At 41.5% G+C, this 11613-nt stretch overlaps 1 protein-coding gene across 1 annotated transcript in view; it reads left to right on the forward strand.

The window, feature by feature from the left end:
• The first annotated feature begins 11550 nt into the window (after nucleotides 1-11550).
• LOC104543931 (doublesex- and mab-3-related transcription factor B1-like) overlaps nucleotides 11551-11613 on the forward strand; it is a 4953-nt gene continuing 4890 nt past the window's right edge. The window contains exon 1 of the mRNA XM_010188651.1: nucleotides 11551-11608. Coding sequence (XP_010186953.1) covers nucleotides 11551-11608 — 58 coding nt within the window. The remainder of the gene's footprint in view (nucleotides 11609-11613) is intronic.

The following is an 11613-nucleotide window of genomic DNA, read 5'->3' on the forward strand; positions in this document are numbered from 1 at the left end:
CAGGGTTTAGAGGGGAGTTCTTTCTGAGCAAGAATTGTCTCATGGATTGCTAAAATGCTTGGATTGTTACACAGCTCCATGTGATGAATACATAGGCTTTCTGCCCAATGAATTAGGATCATCTGTAGTACCTTTTATTAACAATATATTGCTATATTCTGGAAGCCTTATTTATGAGCACAAAGAAATTAAAAATATAAATTCCCTTCTCCTTCAGTGCTCCACATAAATCTTATTTTTCTATTAATTATCTACTGTAGTCCTGATCAAAATCAGGCTGGCTGAAAACTGTGAGCACAGTAGCTCTCATTTTCACTTAATTCTCCAAGTCTAACCTACATTCTTTTTTCTGCTCCTACACATATCCATCCCCTCTCTTTCATTTTTTTCCTCAGGTGTACATCTTCTTTCTAAATTATTCCTCATTCATTCAATTTCTGATCTGTCTTTCTTCACCCCATACTCTGTTCACCTTTTTGTTCTCATGCTTTTCTCCCTGTGAACCCCACTTTCGTAACTCAAATGAGTGTAAAATTGAGACACTTTGTCACTTTTCATACACAAATGCACAGAGTTCAAACTGAGAAAATTAATAATCTTTTTTTCTTTAATATCATTTCTTTAGATCTTACTTTAAGACTTACTGTAATTTTTGGCCAGGCAACAGTCCTACAGTTTTTCCGTATTTCCTTGTTATACAGGTATACAGCCAACTTTGTACATGCAAGTATAGCTTCTCAATAATTTGCACACAGAAAGTCAGATACAGGCACAATTTGGAAAAAAAAATCAGGATATCCCAGAATCTCCTTATAAGACCTATATTTCATTTTTTATTTTTATGGGTTTCTTTACACCAGGTTCTCTGATAACCCAAGGCTGGTGGAGGAGCCATTTGCCCACACTCACTTTCCGAGTATCTCAGGCTCACACACAAGTAGCTCAGGGTGGAAGCTAGTTACCACATTACAAATACAAAAGAAACAGACCGTGTATTCATGTGTTAGGACAAATTGCTCAAAATTATACTGTTCTAATTCACAGCCCTAGCCCAGAGACTCTTGTAAGCCTTACCCTGGAAAACCCTCAGATTCATTATAATGATTTCCTGAACAGCTCACAGCAACTCACCCTGCCTGGGAAGTATCTCACTTTAGCCCAGGAGAAGCCACCCACAGTCCTAAACTCCACTCTGTGAAGTTTCGTAATGCCCAAAAACCCTGACTGTCCCGTGGAGCTCAGAGGGATGTGGTGGAGGCTCCTGAACGAAACAGTCTGATAACAGAGTGAAATCCCTAATCCTGCAAGTCACTTAATTGCAGTGTTTTCTGTTCAGTTCTGCCATTTGCACTTCACAAATCCAGTTATTCCAGATATATTGCTATTCTAAACAGTGCTTGGTCTGATAGTAGTAGCATTGTCATAGCACTATTACATGCATGGATGCATAACTGCTTCTTTCCTTTCACAGTAAAGTTTATATATAGAATTGGCTGTAAAAAAAAACCCACAAACCCCAAAACTATGTTGTTTTTAATTTATTGTGGCAAAGCCTAATAACTCACATAGAACTGTGATTTATCAAAGGAGGTTTATTATAAAAATAAATCCTAGTAAGAATTGCTTTGCCCGGGACTTTGCAATTAAAGATAAAACTGTCCAGAAAGGAGAAATGTAATATGTAAATGGAATGGGGATATAGAGATGGAAATTATCACATGTGAGCTAGAAGAAAAACTCAAAGAGCTTAAAGCACTGAACTCGGAGGGACAGGATAATCTCTGTCCCTGGGTTCTGAAAGAGCTGGCACATGAAATTGCATGTCCAGCAGCAAGGACTTTTAATAAAGCTGCCAACTGGTAGCATATCACTACTGAAAAGCAAACCTCTTGCCTGTATTTCAGAAAGAGGAAAATAGGATAACCAGAAGACATTAGAGTGACCTCAACAATACTCAGGACTCTAGAAGGTATTTTACAGAAACATGTATGTAAGGAGACATAAATGGAAAATGGGACAAAATGCAACCTAAGTTTACCAGCGGTAAAGCAGGTTGAGTGAATATATTTCTGTTGATTAAAACCACTGTTTTAATAAGTAGAAGGTGCTCTAGATACAATCTATCAGGCTTCTGTAAAGTAAGTTGTGAATAAAACGATAAAGCAGGAAAAAACTCTGGTTGTGCCAGAAGAGCAACTGCTGTCTGGAGGAAGGGTATTATTGTAATTCTTAAAGGATCAGTACTGGAATCTGTCTGTCTTAATATTTCCAGTAATGCCTGTGACACAGAGAGAGCATGCTAATGAAATTTTGCTGAAAGCAAACACTGAGAGATATTACCAATATAGAAGAGGATTAAAGGCTCATATAGAAAAGAAATAGAGACTGTGACAACTCAAATAACAGAAATGGAATTAAACCTAACAGCGTACAATCTGTGTATGAAAAACCAACAGCAGGAGCTCAGCACGTGGAAACCCAACAAGGAAGAGACACATTGGTTGAGCAGAGGTTACCTGTGAGTCACTGCTGTGAAGACATCCATGGAAAAGCTGAACACAATCCTAAAATGTGCTAGGTTTGGGACTGAGAGTCGATATATGAAAATAATACCGTTGTACAAAGCATTCCTGAAATCTCATGTCACATACTCACTTTTACTCTCCATGTCTGAGTGCTAGCACAGGTGAAAAGGACTGCTATAAAAATAGGAAAGTTTGTCTTACGGAGATAATGAAAATAGTTCAGCTTCTTTCCCCAGACTTCATACCAGTATTCACCGTCTGAATCACAAGAATGCTGGGTAGGTCACTGTCATGATATTGTAGCCAATAAGTCTAAAATGTGTACTTCTGGGAGGATGGCTGCCTAATGGCCCTGTGTAATCACCCTGAAATAGCCCTGTCATACTTTATTTACTATCTCAGCGCAAATATTCATGGTAATCTCTGCTTTTCTGGAGCAATGGAAACTTGTCTAGGTAAGATTTCCTGTAAGTAATGATGTTTTTGTTTGCTTTTTAACTGTTTGTTTTTAAAACTGTAGCACTTAACACTTGAGAAAAGAGAGGGTTGAGGTGTGTGTAGTGACTGGGACTCCTCTGTATGAAGAATATACACAAATATTTTACTTAAGATGTTGCATTATTCCTTTATCGAAGAAAATTAATGACATTGTTTTTAGTTTGTACTTTTAAAAAGCCGGGGTTTTTAAAGAGATAGATATTGTGTCTAATTAAAGCACATGTTATTCCTCGTCTTCTATCCCTAGCTGATCATTTAGAATATAGCACAGATTTGTACAGTACAGACGTATTCAGATTTGCTATTAAAGAGCAAGGAAACCTTCTTTAGGTTTACTTTCTCCCAGTAAATATTCTGTGAACATTTCTGCCAACTGCACATGACAGTAACTGTTATTGACACTTTAACTTTTAGGAATACAGTGGGCTCAAAAAATACCAAACTTGTTTGCTTTCTATGAGTCCTGAGGCAAAGAATGCTAAAATAAAATACAAATATTGTGAACATGTGATTTCAATAAACTAGGTAGATACTTCAGTCAGGAACACTAATCATTATGCAAGTTTATTAATTCACTTTATTACATGTAGCCATGTTAGTGTTTTGGTGCCATTAAATATTCAAAGAGAAGTCTTCTGTTAAATACATGTATGATTTTCTCCTTTAGTAGTGGAATACAGCGTGTTCCAGTTTAACGTTTTCAGATTCACTGTCTATGGAAAACAGGAGTCACGTATTAAGAGAGTGGGGTGCTAATGATCTTTGAGATAACAGTCATGCATGAGCTGAAGTCTGTGTGAACTGCCAAATCTGTGGGCTCGGACTACTTTGAAAGCAACCTTTCAGGAATGAGGAGATTTCTGGTGGTAGAGGCCTAGGAAGCCTGGGGAAGATCTCGGCATACCCTGCAGCACATAATGCCCAAATGAGACGCTGTGCATGAAGTACACTCCTTGTGCTGGGGTTATCTACTGATATGTCAAAGCAGGCGCACCTTGCCTCCCCCCAGAGATGCAACTTCTGTAAGTCAGTTTGATGGAGATCATTGGTCCCCATGTACCATCAGGTAGCAATGACTTCCCACCACTGCTGACCTTGGATTTCCTTTTATTTCATATTTACATAACAAGCATGGGAAATAAGTGCATCCGAAGGGTTTCAAGCAGCCGTGTTACATGGGTGAAGGCTATACTGTCTGCGGGGCATTCAGCTGCCCTTTCCTTTCTGCCTGCTGCTGTGGAGAGCCAGAGCGCGCTGATGGCTGCCGTGGCCGCCCAAAGCATGGAGCTCTGGAGGAGCTGGATCTCAGAGCAGAGCAGAGCAGAGCAGTCGCCCAGAGAAACTGCTGCTGCTGAAGAAAAAGCTACAGAGGGGACTGCCCAGAGGAGCTGCTGCTGTGTAGGTCAAGCTTTCCAACAGCACGACCCTGCAGCGAAAGGCAACCTTTAGTGACAGTTAGGTCCCGCAGCTGCGGGGAAACTGAAAAGCTGATTTGGTGTCTTTTCCTATTTGTTTTCTGGAGTTGATCAAACTAAACTTTCCTGACTTAAAATCAGTTTTGGTTTAGATTCAAAGGAAACAATGCTAACAACCTATGGGCTGATTCTGTTATTTTTACACTTCATAATAACCTGTCTTGCACACAGTTCCGTCTGCTGTGATGAAAGACAGCCTGATTTCACGATCACAAATATGAAATGCCAAGAAACACTTTAACAACACTTTAAAACAGTAAAAACACTTTAGTACGGCTTCACACCAGTGTCCTCTTATCACTGTATCTGTCAAAGCTGTTGGTCGGCCCTCAGCTACTTTCATGCGCCTTTGTCCGTGATTTCTGCTGTCACAGGTGATTTGCTGTCCACTGTTGAGTAAGGCTCTCCTTTCTTAATTTGCTGCATCAAGGCGGTAGAAGAGGATGCCCTATCAATGCATCCATTTTATTTTCTATTCTATTTTTTACTCTACGTCGTGTTAGTGGACTCTGAAGTTCCAGGAGCCAGCTGAGGCAGCTCATCAACACAGTTCATGTTGGAAAGAGAAAGAAATGCAAATTTTTGTAACATGGCAAGAAAGTAAGTCTGTCAGAGGAGGAGAACTTTACTTACTCAGGTTGGACACAGGCAGGCATTCCTTCAACTTGTCTTTAGACGTTTATATTTGCAGAAGTCCCCTCCAGTGAAGGTATACCTCAAATGTATGTACATATAAAATCTAGAAGGTTTGACTAAACTGGAAAGATTCTGTTGTCATTGTCCATAGGAGAATTTAATGGAAATAACAGGAGAGAAGGAATTCTTCTGAACAGCATCCTTCAGTATACCTGGCTGGAGTCAGCTACTGCACATTCATCCATGCCAGTGCTTGTTTTCTCCACTACAAACCCGTTTGTCTCTGACACACGGGGTTAAGGAGCCAGCAAGAAGCCTTATGAGCTCAATTCCTAGAATCATGCCCAAAGAGGAGATGATGCATGATTGGTATGAACACCAGAAACCAATTCTAGCACGCATGCCAGAGGTTAATCATCTCTCTAGATTCTCTCTACAAGGTAAACATTTTGGTGATAGTCTTCATGCTATGCTGACAAGCAACTACTATTTGGTCATTTCACTTTGATTTGCTTCATTGAAGTATCTGTGACGAGTGTGGGCTGAAGAGGAAGAAATGAAGGCTAACAGCTGACTTTGTTTATTTCATATTGTTTAAGCTACTTCAGATGTTCTGAAACCTAATTCAAATGAGAGGTGGAGAAATGCAGTCAGAAACTGGGGGCTATATACTAGTGTTGACAATGCCAACTGGAATCCTGCCCACAGCAAGCACACTCCATGTTTGCAGCAGTCTTTCAGCTGTCTCCTGCCTCATCTATCTATCAGCATTGCTTTAGGCTTGCTGACAAGGTAATACAACAATTTCAGCACAAAAGAGGTGCTAAGCAAAGATGACTCTAAACGAGCCACCTGCTTACTGTGCTGAGCGTGACTGTTTCTGCATAAAATCCCTTTTTTGCTGTTCGGGAGAATTCAAATGTGATTTTGTGCTCTTTGTGTCTGAGAGAATATGACAAGAACTATAGCTGAGGGGAAGGAGAATGAGGACTCTAGATTAAAAATGTGTTTATTTCTCCAGGCAGAAGACTGATTGACAAGCCTAGTGGTATCCAGGCTAAAACCCACTAAATTTGGGAGCTTACTGAAGTAAAATGGTGGTGTCACTAAGGCGTCCCTGCAGCTGCCATAGCACTACCGAGAGGACGATTCTTTGGGTTCTCCGTTTCTCTTCTGTGTTAATGTCTACAAGGTGACCTTCTAAAGAAACAGAAGATTTCTTCTGAAGGGATAACTGTTAAGTTTCTTAGACAGGGAAATACAAGGAAACAATCGGACTTCGCTGATACAGTGATCCTGACTTACTGCACGCTGACTGAACATCTTCCACAGAAGATTTTTACCATGGATCTGTTTTTTTCTAGACAGGTATTTTTAAACACCCCATCAGTTATGTGGGGAAAGGATCTCTGTGTATGTATTGCTATCTGTCTTATTCTTTTCTCTTAATACATGTTATTTCCTGTTTATACGGGAGATATATTGATGCAGAATAAGAACCTTTATGTGTTTTGTTTCCTTGCTGGGGTTATTTTCCCTCCTTGCCCAGGTCCATCTTGCCCTGCTGGTTCTCCTGAAATAACCGGATCACAGACTTTCCAGTTTAATCACTACTGCTTTTCTCGTAAATAAGGATCTTGTTACAATAAACAAACAGCCCTCATACTAATAAAGTCTCCATTGTTAATATTTAAGAACTAGGTTTTCCTGTTATATATTAAAAAGATCCACAGTTTTAAGTACTCAAGCTTTATTTCAGTTGTGTTTAGTAAAGAAACCAGAAGTGCTTTATGTAACTTCGATAAATTTTTAAGATTTTCACTTTCATTTGAACTCCATCCAATTTTCTCAGATCATGGCATAAGAGTTTTACTTTTTTGATGCAGCAGATGAAATTCAAAATAAAAATCTAATTGTGCTCCATCTAAAACCTGTGAAACAGCAACAAAAAATCCACCCCAGTGGAATTCCTGTTTGAATTCCTGAAGACAACATTTTAAAGTAAAGGAACTGACACTGAAAGAGGATTGAAAAGTTGAATCTGTTTATATAAATTTAAACAGCTAAACTGGAACCAGTTTTAAAAATGGTGTAATCCAAACACATTTTAGCCATTTCAAATCTTAAGGTGGATACGATCTGATCTTACTGAACTGTTTCTATACAGCACTTTTCCTCACACTTAACAAAAATGTTCACTACTGCACAATTTCACAGCGATCAGAAAGGCGGAAAATACAGGCTGCAGAAGCAACAGAAATGACTTCATTGGCTGTCATGTAGGCTTGCTTTCGGCAGGATTAGACAACCTCAGAAGCAGGTTGGCAGACAGCTGAACCTGGCAATTCTGTGACAGATACCACTGATGGGTAGGCACTGATGTCAGCGCAATGGTGAAGAGGAGATTTTATCACACGGGTCAGGCAGAGGATGCTTTAAAGGCTGTGGTGGTTTGTATAAGGAGCTTCTAAACATGAGGATGACTACAGAAGCAAGCATGAAGGTGTGTTGTCAGTGCTACTTAGTAAAATGATATTCTGGGCCAGGTAAAGGTGAGTCTCCACATCTTGAAAGGGATTTTTCTTCCCTTGTGAAAGGGAAGAAAAGCAGGACGTAACTAATGCAAAAGAGAAGTGGGACAAAAGCAAAGGGCTGCACCACATAATCCAGAACAACCCCTCCTGAAGGCTTCTGAGTGTGTAAGGTTGCCCACCTGGAGTTCAGAGCAAAGAACACTGCAGTATCCCGATGGGCCAGACGTGACTCACGTAAGGGATCGGTACGGGATGGGCAGTTAATCTGCGTGCTCATCGACCAGTGCAGAGAGCCACTGTAAACCCCGGAGTGAACAATGCCAGGAGATCCACAGGTGGAGTCGAGGTATTTGTTGGGACTGGATCACAGAAGGGGGCTGGGTGTGGAGTGGTGGGGAGCATCTGAAGCCTGGCCAGTCCTCCTTGGGCTGTTCTGCCTGGGCAGGTAAATGTCCTCATGTTGGTTATACCGTAACAGCCATAAACATGGGGCTAGTGAGTTATAATGTAGAAGAGCTGATAAGACCGTCAGTAGATAATTTTTTATATAATGATTTATGGCGGTACATAACTGACACTTCCAAACTACTGAGATGATTTCTGAAGAGAGGATTTTATCTTCATATGTGATGTCTTAAAAATTCAAAAGATATTCTTCATTGTGACGCATAACAAAACATTTACATCGAACCAAATTTGCAAATATTTAATGGGGATCTCAGACCGAACGAGTTTCTTGATTATGTGAATCTGTGAATGTCAGATCTAAGTAGAACAATTTCCTTGCCAAAAAACATTTACTGTGTAAAATGTCAGCTGAGAAGGAGGAAAAAAACCAAACCCCCATTTTGTGCTATCCAATGCAGAGGCAGAGAGTCTTCTGACTTGTTCCTTTTTAGCTAAATCATTGCTTTTCTTCACTGTTTCATGTACAAAACAAACTGCTTACCAAACCCACACGCTTTATACCACAAGTTGGAAATAAGTAGAGACATTATTGCTATTGAGTGCAATAACATGAAATCAGCTTTCCTTTCATTTTGGCAAGATAATAATTCTTATAAATGCCATTTTAATACAGAACTCTGTCTGTACTGTCTTTATGTTACAGTCCCACCATATGGTACATAAAATGCTAGAGTAAACTGAGTAAGTTTTAGAGGAAAGTCTTTATTTATTATGGCTCATTTTCTTTCAAGTATGAATGAAGGTGAAAATGAATAGACATGAAGCTGCATCCACGTACAATTCTATATCTCATCCCAAAAACTTATTCTGAAATTGTTCTGTCTCCTCTATGTGATGGTCTTGCTAATGGTGTGTGATAAGCTAACTCAAACACAAATATAAACACATAACAGGACTGGAATAGCAGCATTCTTTGAACTGTCTGCAGAAATACATATTTACTTTACAAGCAAAATAAAATACTTTTCTATGAAATCAAGTCTGGTTATGTTTCAAACAAACTGTATGAAAAGTATAATAAATCCTGAATACTTAAGTGAAAATTGTTCAAAAGAAAATTCCATGTGACTGTGAAGGACGTGGTTTACTAATGGAGAAACTGATACAGCCCAGGGCTGGTCCACCTTTTTTGAGGAAAAACAGAGATAAATTTCAGTACGTTTGAGTAAATGTTTCGAATAGTAGTAGTATGTCACTCAGAACAGAAAATTACTGGGGAAAACGTACGTAGCTTACCTTTCTCCTCCACTGCTTCAGTATCTAAATGAACACAGATTGTGCATCTATGGAAAGATGTAATTACAGTATTGAAAAATGTGACATCCATCCTCTTTCATTCTACACCTAAATGTGCATATCCTCAACACACAGCAAAAATATGGAGCATAAAATCAGGCATATATTATCTGTTTATATTTAATACAGAGTCAATGTTTAGAATGACTATGGGAATACCAAGGCCCTGAGACAAGCGAGCAGCACTTTGAAGCTGCATTTCAGAGTAGCTTCTATTGAAGGCATATCAACCAAGTACCTTTCTGAAGTGGGAAGAAATGGTCCGATTTTCAGCTCAGATTTTCAAAGCTGTTTAGCCACAGTGCACACATGCCCATGCACATGAATCTGGCTTTCTGGACAGCGCTTTGTAAGTCTTCTGGGGAAAACGGCCTGCAACTGAGGACAAGGAGCTAGTTATATTTGCACGTGTGCTTTGCCGCCTCCTGTTTGCAAAAGGAGCTGCTGTGCGTGCAGTCCAGCACCCCATTTCCACAGAGCACTGTGGTGGTCTCTCCTGTGCGCCCTGCTGTTTGCCTGCACAGATTGGGCCTTGCTCCTGCACAGGATCCCTGGATGCACGGGTGCACAGGCATGGCTGAGAGCCCCTCACAAAAAGCAGCTACCAAAGACTCAGTCTGCAACTGGGAGAGCAAAATCTGCAGCCTGGGATTACTGCTGTGCTGGGTGGTCTACGGACTGCGTGCATTTGAGGAGCTGGGTCTGAATTGCTTTTGAGAGCAAGTCTGGGCTTGTATGCCAGTATTGCACTTAGGCAAACAGCTCCCCAGGAGTCCAAACCCCACTGGAAACCTGCTGGCCTCAGATGCAAAGTCCTGCTGTGTCTTTTGCAAAATGAGAAGCCTGAATGCAGACTGAGCTTTAGGGGCTTGCAGGGCACAGGGGCTGGCTGCTCACTGCTAAGGCAAAACAGATTGTTGCCAAGTCTCTAAAAGCGCCTGCTGTGCTGGGCCTCCTCCCCCTGAGAGGTTGAGGGGTGTACCCAAGCCTTGGAGGTAGGTTTACTCCAAGGGAAGGGCTTCTGCAAGGCTGCTGTGACACATACTGTATTGCATATTGGAATTGTTTCAGAGCAGCAGATAGATGTTACCTGGTTCTCTTGAAACGAATCAGGAAAAAACTTTACAGCTACTTGGAGGTTTATTTTTAGGGTATTCTCTTTAATGAAGAGGAAGCTACTGGCATCTCAGGACTTTAAAACAGAATTGGCTATTGTATGTGTGAGAAAATTCAGCAGCATTGCGCTTTCCATTGCAAAGTGGAGAGTTTTCTCCTGGAAATGGGCTACTGCGTAAACCATGGTTTTGTAGCTACCAGCAGTACCGAATAAGAAGTGCTCTCTAAGCAACAGTGGAACTGGAGCATTCCTGTATTTCTAATGGACAGCCTGCCTTTTGTCTCCAGAGAAAAAGGAATTCCATGAAAAGGCGACGGGTCTTTCGAATGACATATGCTTTCCACCTTCATCTTACTACCTTGTTTGGAAAAACAGAACGATGAAACGGTTTTTTTAAGGCTGAGGCAGTCACTCTCTTCCAGATCAAGAGAAGGATGCTGCAAATTGGAAACAAAATGCAACTGAAATCCTGTGCATATTAAAAGTGAATGCATGAGAAGTATCAAAGTGAGTGCGGATGTAAATGTGCCAAAAGGGAAAACTCTCATTTAAGGCAGTAGAGGACACTGCATTTCTCTCCCTTGCACAGGCTCACCGGTCCAAAACTCCCCATCTCTGCATGCACCAGCACATGGAAATGTACTCAAATGTACGAAAATGTGCAGCTTGTGCCCCCCCGGCTCTTCCAGTCGCAGCCCTGGCCCCCTCTCCTCCTCCAGCCCTCCCCGGCTGAGCTCCAGCTCCAGCCTCCACCACGGGGCTGCAGGGGGAGGCGGGCAGGTGCAGCCATGCCCGGCAGAGGGAGGGGAGCCTGTGGGGCCAAGGCAGCTCCTGTGCCACAGGCTCCCCAGAGCCGGGCAACCCCCACCCGTTGCCATGGGCTCCCCTGTCCCACCTACCCAAGTTGCTACATTCTGGGGCAGCGATGGCCATGCCCTTTATAAGAGCCCTGAAGGGCGAGGCGGGAGAAGCTTAGGGTGGTTGGGCAGGACTGGTGTGCCATGGAGGCTGAGGATGCCAAAGCAGAGGCAGCGAAGGCAGCACGGCGGACACCCAAGTGCTCC

Source organism: Mesitornis unicolor, unplaced genomic scaffold (assembly GCF_000695765.1).
Source record: "Mesitornis unicolor isolate BGI_N332 unplaced genomic scaffold, ASM69576v1 scaffold5227, whole genome shotgun sequence".
Lineage (NCBI taxonomy): Eukaryota > Metazoa > Chordata > Aves > Mesitornithiformes > Mesitornithidae > Mesitornis > Mesitornis unicolor.